This window comes from Otolemur garnettii, unplaced genomic scaffold (assembly GCF_000181295.1).
Source record: "Otolemur garnettii isolate 467f Iridium unplaced genomic scaffold, OtoGar3 scaffold00010, whole genome shotgun sequence".
Lineage (NCBI taxonomy): Eukaryota > Metazoa > Chordata > Mammalia > Primates > Galagidae > Otolemur > Otolemur garnettii.
Genome location: NW_003852405.1, coordinates 19,449,099 through 19,473,323, shown reverse-complemented (window position 1 = coordinate 19,473,323; position 24,225 = coordinate 19,449,099). Strand labels below are relative to the sequence as shown.

Sequence of the window (24,225 nt, the reverse complement as noted above, 5' to 3'; positions counted from 1 at the left end):
CACGCGGCCCGTTGACTGTGATGCCACCTGAGAGAGTCTTGACCTTGGCATGGCTGAAGATGTAGGAACAGAATTCTGCAACTTGTTCTAGGAATTCAGGGTTCAGATTTTCCTCCTTTAGCTGCTCCAAGCGGGTAAGGTACTTCCTATGAGCAGGACGGTCGAAAATGAAGCACTTCTTCTCGGGGAAAAACTTTCGAATACATAGTCGAGGCTCATTAAAGATTTTATTCTTTTGACTAGTACCTGCAGGAGTGAAAATTCGGGGTGGTAAAACTTCAGACCAAGTATTTCAAATATGTGATCCTTCAACGTTATAATTTTCACAAAGCCTATGTAAGAAGCTGGGTGCAGTGGCTCACGCCTATAATCCTAGCACTCTGGGAAGCCAAGGCGGGTGGATTGCTTGAGCTCATGAGTTTCAGACCAGCCTGAGCCAGAGCAAGACCCCACCTCTACTAAAAATGAAAAACTGAGGCAAGAGGATTGCTTGAGCCCAAGAGTTTCAGGTTGCTGTGAGCTATGACAGTGTGGCACTCTACCAATGGCAACAAATTGAAACTCTGTCTCAAAAAAAAAAAGAAAAAGAAAAGACTATATAAGGAGAAAACTAATGATGAAGGAGAAATTATTTAAAAATTCTTTTTAGAATTTTAAAATCTTTTTTCAAGAAAAAAATAGAATCTAAATGATTTAGTCAAGCCATGTTTTCATTTCCACTAACAGAACAATCAAAAAAACACAGTCACAAAATTCTAAAGTTCAGCATCTACACAGGAATGGTCATTGTGATATTGTTTCCTCTCTTTTTTGTTACCCAACCAACCAATGGGCCCAGTAACCTTTTTTTAGCTGCAGCGAATGCTCCAGGTATTCATCAGCGGTGATAGGCCGTCCATCTATTTCCAGGTCCAGGGAGAAATCTCTGAGAGTCCACACGAATGCTGGAAAGAAGCTCACAAAGTCAGCTGAGTCTTCTACCTGACTGTCACCTGGGGAGGATTTTGACCTGATTCGATTTGTCAGCTCTGTCACGTAACTGAGATGCTAAATTAAGAAAACTACAGAAAAAAATACCACTTTTATGCTATGTTTTATCCCAGTGCTTACCTAAACTAATTTGTTTTCTCTGTATTTGTTGATTTATTCATTCCCAAACATTTATTGAGCACCTGTTTTAGTGACTAAGAATATTACAGTTAATGACACATGCTACCATTATAGAACTTACATTTTGATGATGAAGACAGATAATAATCAAGTAAATAACCATAATAAAATATCAGATATTGACAATAAGTATCTATTGGTTGCTAGTCTCTGAAAAGAACACCAGCAGCTAACATCTTTAACAAATGAAGGTGTGTTGACTGGGAGGCTGGTAGATAAACTGTAACAAAGAAAGATGGTATAGCTTGAGGTTCTCTTTTTGATGGTGCGGGAAGGAGAATGTGTCTATTAACTGTTTTAAGGTGCAAAGAGGATTCATCCCTGGGATTTATGACATGCAAAATTCGGGATAAAAATATAATTACCACGTAAGATCATCTGAGAGATCTGGGGAGGAAATAACCTCTATGGTGTATAGCTAGGAGTCAGTTAGGAGGCAACACGGAGATGGTAAGAATACAGAGATTTGTGAAAGTGAGAGCATATGTTCTAGAGAATATTTTAGGGTTGGACAGGGACAGGATATTAAGTCAGATAGAGGATGTACAGAGCCTTGTGGGGCTGAGTGTCTGAGAATATGGAAGGTTCAAACTCCTGGTGGAGGTAAAATGAGATGTGGAGCACAGTGAAAGCTGAGCCCAGCTACTTGGGAGACTGAGGCAAGAGAATCACTTGAACCCAAGAATTTGAGGTTGCTGTGAGCTATGACGCCAGAGCACCTTACCAAGGGCGACAAAGTGAGACTCCGCCTCAATTCTTCCCTACCAGGCTCTGGGCCTGGTGAAAAGACGAAGCTGTTCTTTCTCAGATTGAGTGCTACTCTGACCACAATGAAAGGATACTGCAGTTGGTCCATGGCCTGCTGGTTGATGGTTCCCATGCTGTTGTACACGAAGGTGCTGCTCAGGAGGATGGCCAGGGCAAAGATCCAGGAGTCGTTCTGGTTGTCTCCCTGGAAGTCAGTGTAGAAGGGTGACTCAGTGAAGGTGCTGTCAATTCAGATACGTGAAGACAGAACCCCAGACCTGTCTTTCATTAGCTGTGGAGCTTACCTCCCCCTGCAGCATTTTTCTCATCTGTAGCATGAATTTAAAATATTTAATTCATGATGTTGTATGATTTAAATGTTGTATATATAATTTGTATATGACAGTGGCAAGTTCAGATGTACTTGATTAGTAGTAGCTATTTTGATCAGTTACTCAAATTCCCACTGGTATCCTGAATATAAGTTTATAACTATCTTCAATTTTCATGACACATTATGGTAAGAAACTTTTTAGACAATAGTTAAAATAAGCTCCTTTCCCAGGAGTTTTCTATGTCCAAGATTCATGTAGTAGTAACACATTCTCCTTAATGAATAGAGATGCTATGATGAGATCTTGCTCTTGGCTCCTGATTCTAGTGGTGCTGCTGTGGATGTGAACACTCTTAACCATCCTCCAGGGTCCCCACTGTGAAAACTCAGATGTGTGTGAAAATTAAAGGAGCCTTCAGTAGTCTTACCGAAACATATTACCATAACATAAAAAAAAAGTGACTAAGGGGTGGCACCTGTGGCTCAAAGGAGTAGGGCGCCAGCCTCATTGCTGGAGGTGGTGGTTTTAAACCCAGCCCTGGCCAAAAACTGCAAAAAAAAAAAAAAAAAAAGAAAGAAAGACTAAAAACATCATTCGCCATTATTTTATGAGTTGATTCATAATCAATTGAAATTACTATCCACTCTCAATGCTTGTATCAAGTAAACTAAAAATAATACAATGATATAATTAATTAGAACCATAAATCAAGGAGCAAGAGTGAGGATGCAAATGGGGGCTACTAATGTGACATAAGTAGAATTTTAAAAATTTATTTTTTACCTTCTCTACATCTCCCAGGCCCTCAGTATCAAGCAGAACTAGGGTGTGTCCTGGCTTCTTGGGATGGGGCACACACCACATCCAGATTCCTTTGGTGTGAGACTGCACTGTGGAGCCCAGAGAGAAGCCTGCAAACAAGAGAGGGGATAAGGCAGGAAGGAGATTACAAAGTAGACACTTCTGAAAATTGAAAAAAATATTCAGATAGGTGAAGACTGAACCCAAGACCTGTCTCTCATTAGCTGTGGAAATTTAGGTAACTCACTTCCCTATGTAAGATTTTTTCCATCTGTAGAATGAATTTATAATAATCAATTCATGATGATATTAATTTAAATAAGTCATTATAAAAGATACAAAAAAAAAAACAACTACAACTAGTGTTAATGTTAATTTCAATCCCAGAAATAGGAAAATCAGGAATCAAACATAGATTTGAAACATTCATTTTTCTTTAAATTGCAGTGGAATGTGGACGGGCATGGTGGCTCCCCCCTGTAATCCTAACACTCTGGGAGGCTGAGGCAGGTGGATTGCCTGAGGTCACCGATTTCATACCAGCCTAAGCAAGAGCAAGACCCCATCTCTAAAAATAGCTGGGCATTGTGGCGGGTGCCTGTAGTCCCAGCTACTTGGAAGGCTAAGGCAAGAGAATCCCTTAAGCCCAAGAGTTTGAGGTTACTGTGAGCTGTGATGCCAGGGCACTCTACCAAGGGTGACAAAGTGAGACTCTGCCTCAAAAATAAATAAATAAAAATAAATTGCAGTGAAAGATTGATGTTGCTACAGGAACTTTTTAGAAAATGTGTAATGATTCATTATCATGTAAGCTATTTTTCTTTATTAACATCTTATTTCTTTCACAAAAGCACATTTATATTCTTAAATAGGAAAATAAAGGCAAAGTGGGAAGAAAGAGTGAGTTGATTCCAATCTTCCACACAAAGCACATGTGAAGAGCCCAGTGATGGACTGAAATTAGTTTTCAACATTCATCCCCCACTCTAATTTTCTCTCCTCACATCCCCACAATGGGTGCTGACCATGTGATTGGACAGAGGAGACTCAGCCATGCTGGTCACTCACCCTTGTCCTTCCCAGCCAACTTATTCATCAGGTAGGATTTGCCTGTGCGGTAGAGGCCCACGATAGCTACCACCACCACGGGCTGCTTGATGGCAGACAGGATTGTCAAGCCTTCTGGATTAACCACCAGTTGCCCTTTAGTATTCTTGATGAGGCAAACTGGGGCCGGCATGTGGGTCTCTGGGGCCAGCATGTGGGTCTCTGGGGCCGGCACGTGGGTCTCTGGGGCCCACACGGTGGTCTCTGAGGCCATGTTTGTGGTATTCCTTTATCTGCAAAGCAAAAGATGAAATGGAAAGCAGTTTCAAATCAGTTAGCCAAACAGTACTTTACATTATGGACTCAATTTTTGTTTTCTATCCTTGAACTTTGTTTTTTGTACATTAAAAAGCCTATTTTCCTTTAAACTGCTATCCTATAAACTGTTCCACTGGCTCTCTTCAAAGATAACTTTATTTTATAAAATAGTTAGATTCACAGAAAGGCGTACAATGGGTACAGAAATTCCCATACACCATTTCCCCAGCTTTCTCTAATGTTAATATCTTAGCTAACTCTAAAACAATTACCTAAACCAGGATTTTAGTATTGATGCAGTATTACTAAGTAACTCACACACACCTTATTTTCACTTCAGCAGTTTCCCACCAAGGTCCTTGTCTCCTGCTTTCTAACCCAAGATCCTTCACTGCATTTGGTCACTACGTTTCCTTAGTCTTGCCATATCTTTGATAGTTCCTTATTCTTTCTTTTATAGTTCCTTACTTTGATGTTTTGTATTTCATGACCTTGAAATTTTAGAAGAGTACTGGCCTGTCATTTTGTGGAATATCCTTCAATGTGAGTTTTTCTGGTGTTATCTCGTTATTAGATTGAAGTTAAGTAGTTTTGAAAAGTATGTCACAGAAGTGATGTTCTACCATTCTGAGTGTCTTGTATAAAGAGATTCACAATGTCGATATGACTTATGACCTTTGATCACCTGATCACTTTGTTCAGGTACTGTCTGCCTGATTCCTCCAATGTAAAATACTATTTACCCTTTCATCCTAAAAAGTATCATTTGGAAAGACATCTTTGAGACTATGCAAATGTAGTCTCATCATACTTTAATATTTTTTTAGCCACTATTTTTAACATTCATTGATAATTCTTGCTTCTAACATATTTACTGTGGTATTTGACTAAGGGTAATTTTCTATTTGCATCATTTCTTCTGCATTTATTAATTGGAGTCCTACTGTGAGCAAGAGTTGTCCCTGCTCCTCCATTTATTTTATTTATTCAGTCATTTAGTTTTATCAGTGTATACTTAAAGATACTTATTTTATTCTGTGGGTAACATTTTTCTATCATTATTTTGTTAGTTGACTTGTCCCAGTCTGGTCACTGAGAACTCCTCCGCGTTTGATCTCATGTTCTTTGCACATGTGTCTAATATATTTTCAGCACTTGTTTACGGTTAGGTTTCAAAATATATTCTGGGTTCATCTCATACTTTTCCTGCTGCAGACTAGAATCAGCCATTTCTCCCCAAATTCTGGTTTTTATCATTGATTAGTAGGTTTAGACACCAAGCTATCACATTAGGTGTGTTTATTACTTCTAGGCCCTCTCAGGGGAAATGTTAAGAAATATATGTTTATATACTAGCACATGAATATACACATCTATATTTCTTTTCTACCTATCCATTTCTCTATATAAAGTTTCTTCTGATATTCACAGTTCCAGTCCACCACAACTCAATTTACATAAACTTTCCCCCTTTGTTTTAACCCTTTTCTCTGACTATATAATTGCACACAATAAATTTACTTCCTTGCTCGATTCTAGTCCACATCAAATAGTTTCTAAGTTATTAATAATTAACTGGGAAAAATAAATTTACTAACTAGAGTACATTACAAGTTGACGGTTCTTTTTGTCTGTCGTCTTACGCATCTAGTCAAAACACTGCATTTCAAAGTTGTTTAGATTAGCTCTTTCTTTCTCCCTCCTCTTCAGTGTGGTTAAATTATTCGTTTGTAACCCAGTTAGACTCATTTGTTGGTTGATTTTAAGTATGTATTTATTTTTTAGGTTGTGAAATAGGGTTCTAAAGTCAGAGCTTTACAAAAATCTGTGATCTGAGAAATGTTACTTCTCTTTCACGTTACAGCTCTTTATGCATCCCAGCTGTTTTTCTATTCTTTCCACTTCATTCCTGCTCATCCTCTATAGATACCAATCTTATTAGATTCTGGTGTAAGTTTCTTGTGTTTACTTTTCACAAGTGAGCAACCACATACATATATATTTCCTTATTCACATTTTCTAACATGAAGATGACATTATTAGGCTATATGGAAATCCGTCCGTATCAGTTCATAAAAAGCTTTCTCAACTCTTTTGACAGGTGTCTACTTGATTATGTGGATATACTGTTTTATGTATGGACATTCAAATATTTTGCAACTACAAACAATACTGCAAAAAATAATTCTACTAATCTTGTGGATGTGTATTTTTATATTGTTGCAGGAGTAACTTCAAGATAGACTCCTACAAGTGAAAATACTGGGTCAAAAGGTAAGAATGTATCATTTTGTTAGATATTGCTAAATTTCTACCCAGAAGGGCGTGCCAGGTTATATTCCACCAGCTCATCTTGTATCTCAGTTTCCGGAATTTTTTTCTAGGTGTCTCACATCTTCTGACCTAATTCCAAAATTTCCTTTGGAAGCTTTTCATGTTTACAATAGATCTTTGGACTGAACAAAATGGAGCTCTCTGAGCTCATGCACAAAGAAATAGGCAGCCTTTATCTGGGCGATGTTATGTTGAGCGACTATCCACACTCTGAAATGTAGATGCCATTCTAACCAGCCCCGGCCCTGGTTTCTTCTAAATCTGCTCATGGGTAGAATCTAGTCAGACCCTGGGACTTAGGTTACCCAGATTCTTCCTCCCCTCCCTGGCAGGAGCCCTCTGAGGTTCTGTAGCCCGTCCTGCCTACACACTCACTGGTTCTTTGTGTTTGCTGCCAGCAACAGTCACCTGTTTTTCACGCAAGCCTGATATCTCACAAACTTGACACTAGTCTGTTACTTTGGGGGGAAAGTTTCATTTTTTTATTTTTAAAAAATGTTGAAAAAGAAACCATATCTGCTTCGTAAGTCCCCAGCCCCTCTTTCTCCAAAAGGAGATGGGCATGGTGGAGGGTCTCAGCATTTCCCATTGGCCTCTGCAAACACAGCTTCCAGCCTCTGGGCTGTTCCTGCCCCACTCCTGCCCCCCTCCCTACCTCTCCCCAGACTTATTGATTTTAAAAAGGGAAAGAGGAATGAGAACAGCCAACATACCAAACTGTCCTCTCCCCACCCCCACACTAAGGTCACTAACTCTACACACAAAAGGCAGGGCCAAAGGGCCAAGCCCCAGCAGACTAGGAGGCAGCATTCCGGTTGCAGCCAGGAAGCACAAAGCACTCTCAGGCCAGCTCAGAAGGTCCCTGAGCCTCAGTCTCTGGCTGGAGGGAGAAAGGCTTTGCTGCCAGAAACACATGAGAACCCACAGGTCAGGCTGTGCCAACTGGCAGCTCTGGGTGTTTGAAAGGCCTGGCAAGGGCCCGTAGTCCCTCTGTCCTCAGAGACACCAGAGATGTGGGAGAATGTCCAGCAAAGGGGTTGAAACCTCTCATTGGTGGGGGACCTTAGGGCTCAGAGTGAGGGCACTGCTGGCTCCAAAAGGGTTCCAATTAGGGTGGGTGGGGGCTTAGGGCCAGGACGGGGGCATTGTGATGGGAGGCAGCCAGAGCAGGCAGCTGAAAATTAGCGGGGACTGGAGGAAGAAGCAGAAGGGAGCTGTGGACAGAGGTGGCCTCAGCAGTGGGGATGACTGGGACAGTGAGATAGGAGTTAGAGGGGGTGGTGGTGCAGAAGGCACTGACGGGGGCACAGATGTAAGTCGACCTCATCATCTTTCTCTAGGCCTGGGGCTGGCAAGGGAGCCCCTCTCCTAACCTCCTCCATGGGGGGCAGGTACTCCTGGAGCCCCATCCTCTTGGCCTCCCATACCTGCAGCACCTTCTCCAGATTGAAGTGGCTTCTGAGCATTGCAATGGCCAAGGGAAAGCATCTTCACTTGGGTCAGTCTTGCTCCCAATTACCTCTGCAACAGCCCAAAGTCTTTGTCATACCTAGGGATGGCTAGGACAGCCAAAATCTACTCATCAGTGGTCTAGCTGTTGTTGAACTTGGCCTTGGCCTCAGGGAGGAAGAGTGAATCAATGCCACCCTCCAGAGCTTGGTGCAGGCTGCTGTTTGTGGCTTCATGCTCTGCACCTGGCACTTGAGGTAGATGAGCTAAGAACCCAGACTTTGGAGTCCGAGGCTGGGAGGTCTGGGCTTCCTGACATGGCAGGGAGGCCCCCAGGACTCAAATGCACGCCACTGAGTGGGCAATGCCAGGTTCACAACAGGTGGTGGTGGAACTGAGCCTACTTCTTCCTGGGGCCTGGGTGAGCATTCAGGAGCCAAGGGGGCCGTGTGTGATCTCCAGAAGTAAGTCTCCCTCACTCATAGGTCCCCGTCCCTTTTCAAGTGTATCATTGCCTTCTTTGTCCTTGCGGGCCCCCAGGCGCCATCCCTGTCTGTCCATCACTCTAGTTTGGCTGCGATGGGTGTTCTTCCAAGAATCATAATATGTCACTAGGCTGGGAATCCGCTTGTCAGGCAGCATCTGCTGGATCCACTGGACGCACTTGCCATGGAAGCCAAAGGCCTTTTCAGACAGCACCCTGTCCACCGTACACTCAGCAGGGAGTGGGGCCACGCTGGCCAGGTCAGAGGCGCTTACGCCACGGGAGTGCGCCCAGCACCTGCTTGATGCTGCAGCCATGGTTCCCCTTGGCCATTGCAATGTTCCTATCAAGGCTGGCACTTCACACGCAGTGCACACCAGCCTCCCCTTCAGCTCCTTGTTATTGTAACATGCGGGGCTCTTGGGCTTGCCCTCCGGAATTACGGTCTCGTAATTGGATCTGCTTTCGTGCCAGTACTCCTCCTCGCTGTTGTCAACAACCTAATTAAGCTGCCCATTGTCGTGCACCGCCTTGGCCGAGGTACGGGACAGGACCCTATCACAGAGGGCATTCCTCCGCCCAGCTGCCCTAGAGGGCGCCGGAGCCTTTGGAGAGCCACCGTGGTTGCAGCGCTCGCTTCCAGGGCGGTGCCGGGCCAGGCCTGGCGAAGTCGCCCCTGCGGTTACGAAAGGCAGGAGATCGCTCTCTGTGATCGCCACGGGAGAGGGAGTCAGAAAATTTTGTGCATTATTGGGAGACGCGGGGGACGAGCGCGAGGTCCGGTGAGCCTGAGCGCTAGTTCTGTTCGCGCGGTTGGGACTTCCCTGGAGAAGTCGGGGGCGCCCCGGAACCCCACCACCCGCCTGCCCGTGCCGTTCTGCCGGCTGGCGCTGCCGTGCAATTTGAGGTCTCCCGGGTTTCTGCTTCCCTGGGCTGTGCCAGGGATACTTCTCTTCCCAGTTAAAGACCCTTGTCCCAGCTAGACCCCTGCCCATGACCGCAGCCGGCCGGGCCCCATCGGCCGGTGCGGGACCGCGAGCATAGGGCCGGGCGCTGGGCAGTGTTGCCCGTAGGCGGGCGAAACGCGGCGCGGACACCCCCTCGCACCTCCCCGGAACTAGCTCTTCCCGCCGTGCTCGGGTTGCAGCTCGCCCGCCAACTCCTGGCGCACGCACTGAAGCTGCGGGCAGGGAAGCAGCGCCAGCACCTCTTCCCCCAGCCAAGGCCTCCGCCCCCTGAACATCTGGCACTCGAGTGGTAGGGAGGGCCAGGGGGCCGGGAAAGCCCGGGCAAGACCTTCTAGGGTAGGATCAGGACCTGGGTCCGGAGCGTGTCCTTCTGCGGGCCCCTATTCGCGTATTTGGGCTCCCAGACTTGCCCCTGGGGAAACCCTACTGCCGCCCCAGTAGCCGGAGGTCAGCCCCATCCACGCGCGCACCTGCTCCACCCTCCAGTTGGCTGGGTTCACTGCCGCTTCCTCCGCTGGCTCTGAGCCTTCCTGTCTGCCCGCCGGGTCTAGTCTGTTGATTTTTAACTCCTTTATATCACTAGATATAAAACCTGTGTTTTCAGATCAAGTCTTTATTCCCTCCACATGTATCAGTTTACATATTGATTATAATTCTTTCAAGTAATGAAAAGAATACACCACCAGGAAGGGCTCTCAGACAAACCAGGGCTTGTTTGAACTCCACTGAGTATTGAGTATTACATACACAATTGTAAGGATATCCTCTTTAACCGGCCTTGATAATTTTGTAAAGTTAAAAGAAGTAGAAAACGGGCAGTGCCTGTGGCTCAGTGAGTAGGGTGCCGGCCCCATATACCGAGGGTGGCGGGTTTGAACCCGCCCCTGGCCAAACAGCAAAATAATAATAATAATAAAATAATAATAATAATAACAAATAACCGGACATTGTGGTGGGCGCCTGTGGTCTCAGCTACTCAGGAGGCTGAGGCAAGAGAATCGCCTAAGCCCAAGAGCTGGAGGTTGCTGTGAGCTGTGATGTCACAGTACTCTACTGAAGGCGACAAAGTGAGACTCTGTCTCTAAAAATAAAAAAAAGAAGTAGAAAACTTCACAAATGTTAACTTTGTGTTTTAAACTTGAATGTCTTAACCTCTGTAACTTAAAGTGATCATGATATAAAATTTATAATCTCTTTAAGACACACACAGAGGCCAAAGGCACCACATTCTTTTCATTCTTATCCTATGATAGAGACATGTTTTCTTCAACTATGGAGTTGATTATATCTGACTTGCTCTGCTGAAAGCTGACATCTAATTATCTGGCTCACCATCTCATAGAGCAGCAATTCTCAGCCTGTGGATTGCCACCCCTTTTTAACAATGAAAATACACTGCGGCATTAGGAAGGTTGAGAACCACAACATAACAAAAAAAGTCATTTATTTTTCTATGATCAGGACTTATTTCCTCTACAACAGTGGCCCACAGAGAGAAATGCTTATGGTTTCCTTTTGTAATGTAAGGTATACCACCATAAAATAGGGTAAAAATCAGTGACTGATTCAGAAAAAGTTGCACAAAGATTTGATAAGCTCCCAATTACTTGTTACCTGCTTCTGCCCACTCCAAGTTGCCACTTGTAACTATAGAGGTTGCAAACAAGAAAGCAATGGAGTCTGAGTTTATTTAGGCAGATACTAATAAATAGAGGTAATTTACATGGTGTCAAGTAAGAAATACCCTTAAAGCATCCCCATCTCTCTGTGTAGTTGCCACTCTGCTGGAGCCTAACTCAACACAACAAGAGCAGAGGGCACTTAAGGGACAGGAAGCCACCTGATGAAACCAAGATTTCATCTTGACTTGTGTCCTACAGCAGGCTGGAGGATGACCAATTCAGAGAAAACTCGTGCACCTTTATAAATCTTTCCCATCTGTGCCCCAGTCTTACCCTGAGTAGAGATCCGTTAATGTTGGGAAGGATTCAGTGTCAGTGAGAGAGGTGGGAGTCCTCGTCCTCTTCCCTCTCTTCTGAGTTTGGCAGCAGTCCTTTCACCCTCTTTTTTCTGTCGCTGGAACTTTAGACTTTTGTGTTACACTCCAATGCCCTTGGCCTTTCCAGAGTTTCTTCAGAGAGCTAATGATTGGACAAATTAAAAAGCAAACAACCTCAGCGTTAAAAAGCACCAATATGAAACTGAAAGTAATTTCAGGAGGCAACTTATTTACCCTAAAAGGAGCCAGAGCTTTCTAGAGTTTTTTCAGAGACCTTATCATTAGACAAATTAAAAAGAAAAGCAGCCTCTGCAAAGAAGTGCACTAATATGAAACTGAAAGTAATTTAAAGAAGGAACTCATTTGCCCTGAAAAGAACCAGAGCTGTTCTGGTGGGAGGGTTTGCCAGGCAAAAGGTCTTAACCAGATCCTTCCAGTTTTATTATTGGAAGAAATCTTAGAGACTGCGTGTACTATTAATAAAAAATCTTCATGGGGTCATTTAAAATAATGTTATCTCCTGTTTATGCACCAGTTTGAGAAGCACAGAGATGAGAAAATTTCATCTAATAATTTGTAGGTCCAATGTCCTTGAATGTTATACTCATTCTCAGTGGATCTTACAACTCATGTTTAGGAATGAGGACTGTTAAGTGCCCTCTGTGCCCTCATTCATGTCTTGTACACCTGAATTCTCAGCACCTGCGCCAGGTGCTGCACATATAATAAGTAAAGAATAATAATGATGATAGTGCCCATTATTGCACACGTGATGCAGACCAGTATAAACTTCTTTAGGTGGATCATCCTATTGTATCCTTACTAAAATACTTTTATTGCAGTGTTACAGAGACATTTAACAACTTGTTAGAAGAGCTACTAAGTAAGATCTCAACCCATGAAGTCTTAATCCCAAACTCATGCTATTGACACAGGGTTCCCCCATTCTCTAGGCCCAAGTGAGCTCAGATATCAGACCCCCATCTCTGGGCACAAACAGGCTGCCCTTTCCAGGCCACATCCTCTGGGCTCTAGCAAGGTCAAGTCTCAAAAAAATAAAAACAAACAAACAAACAACAACAACAAAGCAGTGTGAAAAGGGGCGTCTCTCCAGCATGCACACACTCAAATTCCTTCCCTGAAGCAAAAACCGCAGGACCTAATAACCTGGCTGAGTGGGTAGGGACTGCGTTCATTCATTTGTTAATACACTCATTAACTTTTCAAAAACTGTGTTTTTTAATCTGCCAAGTCCTGGCCAAACCCAAGTCTTAACAGTATATAACCTAGAAAAAGGAACCTTATGGAGACTTCCAACTTGTGTCTTTCCTTTTGCCGGAGGTCTGGTGCTTCTTATACCTTCTGTATTCCTTTCAGTCTAATAAATCCTATCTTTTTTTTTGGTCAGGGCCATGTTTGAATCCACCACCTCCATTATATGGGTCCAGTGCCCTATTCTTGAGCCACAGGCATTGCCCTAAATCCTGTCTTACCACTGATCTGTGATCTGTGGGTTCATTCTTCCAATCTCCAAGACCAAGGACCTAGTGAAGAAAGAAATTCCGGGCTTGGCGCTTGTAGCTCAGTGGTTAGGGCCGGTTTGAACACAGCCTGGGTCTGCTAAACAACAATGACAACAACAACAACAACAAAAATAGCTGAGCGTTGTGGTGGGCACCTGTAGTCCCAGCTACGTGGGAGGCTGAAGCAAGAGAATCCCTTAAGCCCAAGAGTTTGAGGTTGCTGTGAGCTGTGACACCACGGCACCTACTCAGGGTGACATAGTGAAACTCTGTCTTTAAAAAAAAAAAAAAGAAAAGATATTCCAGTAACACTATCAACCACTTCTTCACTTACATAACTGTGTTTACCAAATGAGTCAGAAAGAGATTAACTAATATGTTCACCTGAAGGCCATGAGTTACACTAAGCTGGCAAGTCATTGAGTGAGATTCAAATTTAAAAATCCATTTTCTGAATTTCACATTATTTCTCTATACTGTCTCTAAAAGAAAGAAAGAGAGGGGGAAAAACAGAGAAGAAGAGAATAAGACTCTGTGTGTGTGTGTGTGTGTGTGTGTGTGTGTGTGCGCGCGCGCGCTGTATGCGTGTGTTATTATCTGGGAAGTTGAAAGTGAAAGCAGGGCAGGAGTATTTCACAATGGAACTAATTCTGGGAAATCAGCGCTTTTTTCTTCAGAACAGGAAAATCTGATTTCCTTTTTGAAGTAGGTGCAGGACAATTGAATCTTTGTGAATTATGTATAAGTTCAGGAAAAGAAGGAAACTAAAAAGTGCTCATTTTCCCACTCCTTTTTATAGGTTTTATGTTGTTGTTTGTTCCTTTAAGACAAGTGAGTTAGAGGCTTTTTTCTAACCCTTTGAATATAAATAAAACCCTCTTGGGCTAATGAAAACATTGCTAACTTTGCAACCCAGGAAATCTTCAAGATTCTGGGCTCTGTGTCTTTGGAAATGTAAACGCTCAGAAGGACAGATCCTTAGGCTCCCTGTCACCAAGGGAGCATAACCTAGGTGTCTATCCTGGATGTAATCACTTATTGTCAGGGACGGAAGAAAAGAGTTTTATGCTTTCAGATGAAGACGAGCAACTATGCAAATAGCTACTTGGATTCCCAAGAGTAGTTTGAACTCCAGGAAAGACGATGCAGCAAATTCAGCATGTAATAGCAACTTGAGTGTCAAGCCTTCTTATGGAAAAATAGAATGATATTCATCTTAAGGAAACATATTACATACCTGCAAAAACAGTGCAGCATGAAGAGTCTTATTTGTTTTGGTGTATGCACAGGATGAACTGTTACCTGGATTTTCTAGTCACCTGCAGAGTACTTATATATTAATACATGGACTTGGTTCTGCCTACTCAATAATACGACAGTGTTCCTTCTTTTCTGAATTTTTGTGGAAAAGTCTTTCTTTTAGTAAACTTTTTAATTCACTAACAATATGAAAGAAATAAATTTATTACCTACCCTCCTCCAAATACCTTTGCAGAAGAAGTTATTATTGTTAGATAAATTAGTATGTGTTGTTTGAGAATAGCTCAGCTCATGATACATATACAAAATTATAAGTCAGTAATCAAAATAAAAGTCTAGGAGGTTATCTCTACAAAATTAACAGCATTTCTGGCTCATTGATGAGATTTGATGTTATTTTTTATTTTTACACTTTCTTCAGTTTTGTGAATTTTTTTAATGACGGAATTATTTTATTAGGAAAAAGAACATAGATGCCAAAAAAGTAAATTTTCTTTTAAAAATAAAATCATTTTCTCAAGAATCGTTTTCCATGAGGTATTCAATTTTACAATCCATTGGTCATTTATTGTTTGTCAAGATGTTTTACAAGTAATGATTATCCACAAAGTCTATCATATATAAGAGTTTAGTTGTGTGCAGTGGAGTTTGGACAAAAATCAGGGCATATGATAGAGTTGCAGGAGCCAATAAAGATGCCTTATCTTGCTGAGCAAATAGGGAGGCAAAGATATGTGACAATAACAGGTTGGGAGTGGCTGTAATTATTATTTTATCCATGTGATAATTTATTTAAATTATTTCAGTGTATCTTATTCTATTAGAATATTCTATGGCTGCTATAGCAAAATATCATAAATTGCATGGCTTTTAAATGTCTGTCCAGCAGACACCTATTTCTGAATGTTCTGAGGGCTGAGGAGTACAGTATCAAGGCACTGGCACCTTTGGTGTTTGCTGGGGGCCCACTGTTGGGTTCCTACATGGCACCTTCTAGCTATGTCCTCCATTCGTAGAAGAGAAGAGCTATGGAAACACTGATCTCATTCATGAGGACTCCAACCTCATGACCTAATCAATCGCTAAGTCCCCAGTTCCTAATTCCATCACAGTGGGGGTTGGGTTTCAATATGTGAAAAAGTCATAAATTCATACAAATACTAAAGGAATGAGGAATATATAATGTAAAGTTATCCTCCCATTTCTCACCTTAATTATTTGTGTCCATTCCTGTTGTGACCATGGATATTAGTTTATTCTGTATCTTTCCCAGGTGAGACAATAATATATGCACACATTATTTTTTAAATTCAGGGGTAGTAATTATATACACTTCCTACATCTTTATTTTTTTACTTATGATACGTCTTGAAGACTTTCTCATATTAGTACAAGTGAGGTTCTCTTTTTATTTTAGTGACTGTAGAGTGTTCCTTTGAAAATATTTCTCAAGATTTACCTTAGTAGGCCTAGACAGAGGGAACTTAAAGGTTTTTCCATTCTCTTGGTCTCACAATGATCCTGTGACATGCACACTATTGCACATGTCATTTTAAGGTTGGGTAAGTAAATCTGTACAATAAATTCCTAAGTGTGGAATTGCCATATCAAAGGTATGTGCATTTACATTTCTTTTTCTTTTTTAAGACAGAGTCTCACTTTGTCACCCTGGATAGAGTTTTGTGGCATCAGAGCTCACAGCAACCTCAAACTCTTAGGCTCAAGTTATCCTCCTAACTTAGTCTCCCAAGGAGCTGAGACTACAGGCAGCTGCCAAAAAGCCCAGCTATTTTTTTTTAGAGATGGGGTCTCACTCTTGCTCAGGCTGGTCTCAAACGTTTGAGTTCAAGCAATCCACCCACCTCAGCCTCTCAAAGTGAAAATCTCCAACTTTTAACAGAGTTTCCTAGTTAGTAATATTATGACTTAAGACCGTATTTACTTCTCAGGCATCTCAGGCATCAAACTGTGATGTTTTTATGAAATTCTCTCATCACCATCTCACCAGGGGTGGAGAGGAGTCATGTTCTATCACAAAGAAAGCCCTTTCAGAGGGAATGTAGTTTTAAGTATAATTAATTCTCCGTTACAGAAAGGTAGCAGTGCCATGCTTATCTAACAAATAATGGGAACTGCTAACCCTGGTTAGAACTCTGGAGGTCATGCAATGTAGGTTAGTCTGGTTGTATAGGATGAATCAGCATATGTGGAAACAAATCCAGCAATTTCAGAGCTTTCAGTATCTCCCATTTCATCTCAGGCCACATCTAACACCTTCAGACAAGAGGGAACCATTTCGCGTTCCTTTGATTGTTGTGACAAATATCCAAGGACTAGTAGACTAAGGTCCTATCTCACTGGGGCACAGTAAGACCATGCTATAATCACCACACACAGCAGCCAGCATAGGGTTAGTGGGGGGGGGCATCATGTGTACTATTCAAAATCTAAGGCTGCAGATGGTTCTGGAGTCTTGTAGGCTTAGAGGCTTGGTAAGATCTAGAAGTATTTAAGATTTTAATGAAATATATACCTTCTGGGTTTTTCTTTGGAATTATGGCTGTGCTTAAAATCTTGAACCTTTTGTTCTTGAGGAAACAGGGTACTGGCCATCAAAAATTACCAGGCTTCATCCGAAGCAACCTTCAGCTTGTTCACCAGCATCCTTTCCTGCTCTCTCAGATTACTGCAACCCAGGAACCGAGCCACAGCATGGTGGCCTGAGAATTCCCCAGCCAGGGTGGACTTTACCTGACCACCCTGGGTCTGGCAGACAAAGGGAGAAAAGGCCTGAGAAATTCAAACACACACGGACACACACACACACACACACACACACACACACACACACACAGCACTGGATCAGCCCCCAGCAGAATAACAGGCACTATCTGCAGCAGAATATTCTATGCCATGCATATACCAAATAAAAAGTAAGAAAATATCAATTTCATGTTTCAATCAAACAGGCAGTTCTTTTGTTCAAGGAGAAAGCTATCAGGCTGGGAGGACAGAGGAGAAAGGGAAAGTGACAGCCCTCAGGTTAGATAGCAGCAGCTTTTCAGTCTTACTTATGTCCTATCTCTAAGCTGTCCTATCTCAGTTGCTTTTCAGTCTTACTTATGTCCTATCTCTAAGCTGCTGATCTCTATGTAGACGTTTCCCGGACTAATTTCTCCTCTATTCTGCTGGATACTCCATCTCCACCTCACCCTTATGTGTGCAGAGCAACAGAGGGGCTGAAGCTCAGGGCCTCCAGGGGAGCACCAGCCTACTCTAGCTCTTACCCACAGATCTACCTCCTCTCTCAATCTTCTCCCTCAGTGGAGTTAGGTTTTCTCTCGAGCTTCTCTCTTGAGCCTCCATCTTCTGCTCCTCCTGTTTCTGTCTTTCCATCAACATTTCCTTCTCAGCTGCCTCCGTCAAGGTCCATTCTGCTGCTCCACAAACATTTACAGGGAAAGGAAAATTATAGACAGGCCAGAGTTCTACCCTACTGAAATCAGAGACCAAACCAACTTTAAAAATATCCAAGGAGGTGGACAATGAGAAATATCTGAATTCTCCCACCAGGCACATCAGGAAGAGAGTGTTTCAGACTATGAAGGAAAGGCCCTGACTAGTCAGATGTGAAGCCCCAGCTCTCCATGTTGCTGTAAGATTTAGCAGAGCATGTGTGTTCTCCAGCAGGACAAAGCTCCTGGTGTCAGGAAGATCCTTCTGTCTGATCAGGCAGAGGGCACTGCAGGAGCCTGCCTGCCCCATGAGAGCTGAGCCCTGTCCCTCACTTGCTATGGCCTTCTCTCCAGTGGCAAGGACTTTGTCAGACTGCAGGATGGATTTCTCTGTAACCACCTGCTGCTGCAGGAAGCTCTAGAGAACCTCATTTGCCTGAGGAACCAAGAAGGAGCAGATATCTGTCAGGCAGCAAAAATTTTGTCTCTGATGAGGAAATAAAGCAGAAATTTAACCCTGCAAATTCTGCATCTTGCTTAAGATCCTACCATGGTTTCTTTTTTTCTGTGGCCGAACTCTTTCAAGCCCTTTGAGGAGACAATGAATTCAGACCCTTCCCAGCAGCCCCCTTCCCAACTTTCCTGCTCCTCTCCCAGGGATGCTGCCACCCCCACCCCAGGGTGCAGACAGCCAGATTTGCTGCACTGCTAGAAACACTGGTCCTTCATTGTTTAAAATATTTTCACATTCTTTTTCTTCTGCCTGGATGCTGTGCTGCCCTTTCTTAACTGCAAAACATCTATCAGTATTTCAACTAAGAGTTCTGACCTCAATGCCAGAAAGCTTTCCAGGGTGCCTCTGAGTTTCTTTCAAAGTTTTACTGAGGTATGATTGACAAATAAAAATTGTGTGCATTTGAGGTATACAACATGTTTTGGTGTATGTGTACACTGTGAAACAATTGCTACAGTAAAGCCAGTATCATCTCCATCATTTCATATGGTTACCTTTTTTGTGTGTTGAGAATACTATCTAAGATCTACTATCTTAGCAAATTTCAAGTATATAACATGTTATTTTAATGAGAGTCACCATGCTGTAAATTAGGTGTTCGGAACTTATGACCAGTATTTCCCATTTTCCCACATTCCTCTGTTTCTGAAAATTAACATTCTTTTATTGATTTGACTTTGACCTTCTTCTTCTAAATTTCACATAAAGGTGAAGAAGCATGTAGTATTTGTATTTCCAGGTTCATTAATATTGTAATAAGTGGCAGGATTTCCTTCTTTTGGAAGGATTTCCTTCTTTTTGGCAGGATTTCCTTCTATTCATTATTCATTATAATGAATAATATTTCATTATATGATATATACATCTTTTTCACCTATTCATTTGTGGATATTCACTTAGGTTATTTCCATGGCAAGGGGATAATGAATAATGCTTTAATGAACATGAGAATACAGGTATTTCTTCATGATAGTGGTTCTATTTCCTTTGGAAATATAACCAGAAATCCACCTGTTAATAAAAACAAAATAAATAATGTTGAAGAAATCAAAAATAAATTCAGAAAAATTAATATACAAAATAGTTGCATTTCCATACACTAACAAGAAACTACCCCAAAAAACTTAAAATGAACATTTAAAATAGCAGCAAAAAAGTAAAATACTTATAAATACATTTAACCAAGGAGATGAAAAAACTGTATCATGAAATGTGGAAAATATTGAGGAAAGAAATTAAGAAGACATAAATGGAGAGATATCTAATGTTCATGAATTGGAAGAAATTATATTGATTAAAACGTCTATACTATGTAAAACCCTCTACAGATTTAATGTAATCCCTATAACAATTCCAGTGAAATTATTCACAGGAATAAAAATAATTCTAAAATTTGTATAGAACTATAAAAGATCCTGAATAGCTATATCAATCTTGAGTAACAAAAGTAAAGCCAACAGTATGTTATCTGATTTCAAAATCTGCCACAAAGCTATAGTATTCAAGTAACGTGGTACAGGGCATAAAAACAGATTCATAGCCCATTACCACCTGGGTTTCCATGGAAACCCAGGAAAGAAACCAACCTATATATAGTCAAATAATTTTCAACAAATGTGCAAAAATATACAATGTGGAATGGGAGTGTCTTCAATAAATGGTACAGAGAAAACTGACTATCCAAAAGAATGAATTGGATCCTTATCTGATACACAAAAATCAACTAAAAATGTGTGAAAATTTAAATGTGAGTCCAGAAATCATAAAATCCTAAAATAAAACACAGAGGAAAAGCACTATGCCTTCAGTCTTGGCAATTAATTTTCAAATTAGACACTAAATACTCAGGGAAACAAAAAATAACCAAGTGGGATTACGTCAAAGTCAACATTGCAGAGCAGGAAAGGAAATGATCAACAAAATAAAAAAGTAACATACAGAATGAGAAGAAATACTTGCAAACATATATCTCCTAAGGAGCTAATATTTACTATATGTAGGGACTCATACAACACAAGAAAAAAAATTAAATAAATAAATAAATAAAAATAACATCCCTGCAAACCCAATTAAGATAGGGTCAAAGAACCTTAATAGATATTTCTCAGAAAAAGATATGTAAATGGTCAACACCTAAGTGAAAACATGTTTAACACCACTAAGCATCACAGAAATGGAAATCAGGACCACAATGAGGTATTATCATTAGAATGACCATTATAAAAACTCAGAAGATAACAATCACTGGTGGAGAAAAAGGAACTATTGGATACTATTGGTAGGATATAAATTGGTATAGTACGCTGTTTCCTCAAAAGAAGAAGTTCTGAGGGTCTACTGGCTGCCTAGTACATAGATAAGTTTTATCAGCTCTACCACTTGCTGGGTGAGTCATCATGGCCACCTTATCAGCTCTACCACTTGCAGGGTGAGTCATCGTGGCCACCTCATTAGCTTCTCCATCCATTATATTTCTCAACTCCATACTGTGGAAGACAGTAATACCTAATTTATATCATTATGAGAATTAAATTGCTCATCCAACATATCACCTAAAACTATACTTGTCATGGGAAGTGAATGCTTCTTGTATGTAAGCCATGATGCTCACCACCACCATCATCATTGTAGTGATAGTTACATATCACTGTGGTAACCGTAATCACACCACAGCCAATTGACTATCACGTTGTCAATGTCAGGTGAGATCATAATCTTCTTGAAGACAAAGTTGTTTCTTTCACATCTCCTCCATAATGAGCACAAAAACTACTCCATTGTTTCACATGCATTCCTGATTCTAAATCCTCTTTAGGAAGAAATATTTCTGGTTTCGTTATGAATGTTTAAACAACTGTGAATGTAAAACCTAAAAATGTAAAGATAGTTCCATGTTCTGCTTTCTTTCCACAAATGGTGCTGTGGTCTCAGACTTTCAGAAGGGGCAACAAAAGCTCTCTGACTATCCTCTGGGGTCCATAACCCTGGTCCCTATTCCTCACTTTAACTCCTTCCCTGGGAACTAGCTCATACTCCCGTTCAGCCTTTATTTTTGCTTCTAAATAAAGCTCATGCCCTCCAGGAAAAGAGGAAGTTCCTCTTGAAATGCTTTCTATCAGGGGCGCTGAAAGATACTTATATTCAGTGTGGAAATATTTGGCAGGTGCCTCTTCATTCTGCATCAGGAATTCTTCCTTCTTTTTATCCGAGGTTACATGCCATGGAAATGTAGGGAAATACTAGAGAAAGTAGCTGTTAGAAGGGAAGGCCCAATTGTGAGCCTCTTGGAAGAAGTAATCTGAGGATCTCAAAGTGAACTGGACACGGAAATTAGATCAGGAGTTAGAAGACTTATTTCAGTCTCTCTTCTGAGCAATTCTCTGTGTGACTTGTAGAATGTCCCTTAACTTCTTTAGGGCCAGGCCCAATATCTGTCAATGTATGATAACAGATAAACTCTATGGCTTTTTTAATATAAGCCAATTTCCAACCATGAGCACCAGAAAGTTGAATTCTGGCTGGAAGGATCATTTGCTCCAAGAATGTAGGCTGATGTGGATAGAAACACATATGTGGCAAATAAACTACATACCATATTCTGAGAAGAGTTAGAACTGTGAAGTGTTTTAATGTGGGATTGGATATGTGAAGCTATAGGAACAGAATGCTTTTCTGTTTTTACTTGTAAATTACAATCCAGTGGATATCCTCTATATGGAGAGATTTTTCTCTTCTAGGTCAGTTCTAGACAGACTGAAAGATGTACTTTAAGTAACAGGGCCTATGAAAAGGATAATTAAGGTGTCCCATAAATGTCTCACCCCTACATGTCCACACCCTGAATAATTCTTGGACCTATTAATATGATGGATATAGATCCTCTGATTAGGTTATGGTATGTAGCTCAGATTGCCTTAAGAAATTTAAGTTCCTTGTTGAGCATTAGCTAATCCCATGACACCTATCAGGCACTTTTCTTCAGCTATTTATCGGAAGAGAGATTCAGGAAGGATTTGATGCATCATCACTGTCGGCAATATGGACAGGGTTTGTCCAGAGCCTCCATATATGAAAACTAAAGCCACTGACACTTGGTTTTTAGCTTGTTACCCTAAGCAGAGCACCCAGACACCTTGATAAGGACTTCTAATCTATGGAACTGTGAGCCACCAATGCCTGTTGTTTTAGACCATTAACCTCATAGAAACAGGGGGAAAACTAGAAAACCACACTCAGGGTCCCATGTTTCTTTCCAGCCCAGTCCTACATCAGGCACATGTACAAGACAACAGTCCATCTTCCCTTGTCAGTCCTCACTGTCACAGCTGTTGCTTTTGACTTTTTCACCAGGTAACATGTTGTTGTAAATATATTGCCACAAGTTTTTTTTCTTTGAGACAAAGTCTCACTGTGTTGCCTCAGTAGAATGCTGTGGCATCATAGCTCATGGCAACCTCAAACTCCTGGGCTCATCAATCCTCCTGCTTCATCCTTCCAAGTAGCTGGGACTACAGGTGCCCACCACAATGCTGGGCTTAGAGGTAGCATCTCGCTCTTCCTCAGGCTGCTCTCAAACCTGTGAGTTCAGGCAATCCACCTGCCTTGGCCTCCCACAGTGCTAGGATTACAGGTGTGAGCCACCATGCCTAGTCTTGCCACAATTTCACAATGACATGTATTCATAAGTACAAACCTTCCATCAAAAACTGTTATGACTGCATAAATGATCACGCAAGACATGGATTGATAGTACATGCTCCAAGAGGTGAGTCTAACCATAGGTGCAGGGTAGCTCTGAGCACTTCTCACAGAGTCCTTTTATTGAGAAGATACATAATGGGCTGAAAGATTACTAAGTAAGGACATGCAGGGGCTGTGTGCTCAGGGAAATGATCTCATAGGTGCCAAGTGAGTATGTACTCAAGGGAATGTTCTTCAAGGGTGGTAAGGAAATGATCTCCAAAATACTACATGCAATTTTTCTCCACTAATCCTTTAAGGAACTGCCATAAAATGGTTAATGTCTAACATTAGCCTTACTACTACAAGACTGAACTTTACTCCTCGAGGATTACTGAGTTACTTGGTGGCTTGCCTTCCAAGTCATAAGAGTCTTGTTCTCACTAATTCTCACTAATTCCTCAGATGAGTTATGATATTCGTGACTGCTGTAGTAAGTATGATGTTTAATCCTCTATATTTTCCCTTTTCTGTTTTTAAAAATTGACTTCTGTAGGGTTTGGGAAAAAAACTGAATTTGTCTATTTCTTTAGTCTTTATGCCAGCTTTGAACAAAATCAACCATTTATATGCTTTGATGAAGGGCCACTCCAGCAGTAGCTGCTGTGGCTGTTACTGCAATAATACCTATAATAATGGATATGATGAGTCCAATCATTCTTTTCTTTAAAGTTTCTATTATCTGTTGAAGAAGCAATGCTGATGGAGAATCTTGCTGGGGGTGGTTCATCTGAACAGGCAGCCAAATACCTACATGAACTCTTAAAACATAAATGCTTTCTAGATTGTGATTAAAAGGAGTAGAGGAATTAAAACAAGTAAACAAAGTACAGTTTGAACAAGTAACAATAGAGTCTTTTGGATGCCACCGAACAGGTCCTTTTGGTAATAGCTATGGAAGTCTCACACAGGCTTTGATAAAATGGGACTCATTACAAGTGAAAGTTAACATGGTATCATTATTATTATCAACAGAAATATTACCTTTCTAAGCAAATAATGGTGAAAAAGCTGAAGAAAGTTTCCAAAGGTGATGCTGTGTGGCTCCATGTAGCATAGGCATAGGTGGAGACATACCTCC

At 41.5% G+C, this 24,225-nt stretch overlaps 1 protein-coding gene across 2 annotated transcripts in view; it reads right to left on the bottom strand.

Annotated features, from left to right (window-relative positions):
• Window positions 1–24,225, bottom strand: part of LOC100949951 (guanylate-binding protein 1) — a 120,635-nt gene that overhangs the window by 10,145 nt on the left and 86,265 nt on the right. Inside the window, exons 1-7 of one of the 2 annotated variants that reach the window (XM_003784285.3) lie at window positions 11,887–11,912; window positions 11,609–11,794; window positions 4,122–4,393; window positions 3,036–3,163; window positions 2,013–2,122; window positions 843–1,039; window positions 4–246 (exon numbers count right to left, since the gene is read on the bottom strand). In XM_003784285.3, the coding sequence (XP_003784333.3) occupies window positions 4–246; window positions 843–1,039; window positions 2,013–2,122; window positions 3,036–3,163; window positions 4,122–4,374 (931 nt within the window). In that variant the 5' untranslated portion in view covers window positions 4,375–4,393; window positions 11,609–11,794; window positions 11,887–11,912. Of the gene's footprint in view, window positions 1–3; window positions 247–842; window positions 1,040–2,012; window positions 2,123–3,035; window positions 3,164–4,121; window positions 4,394–11,608; window positions 11,795–11,886; window positions 11,913–24,225 lie in introns of those variants that run through there. The other variant, XM_023509931.1, reaches the window with a different exon arrangement.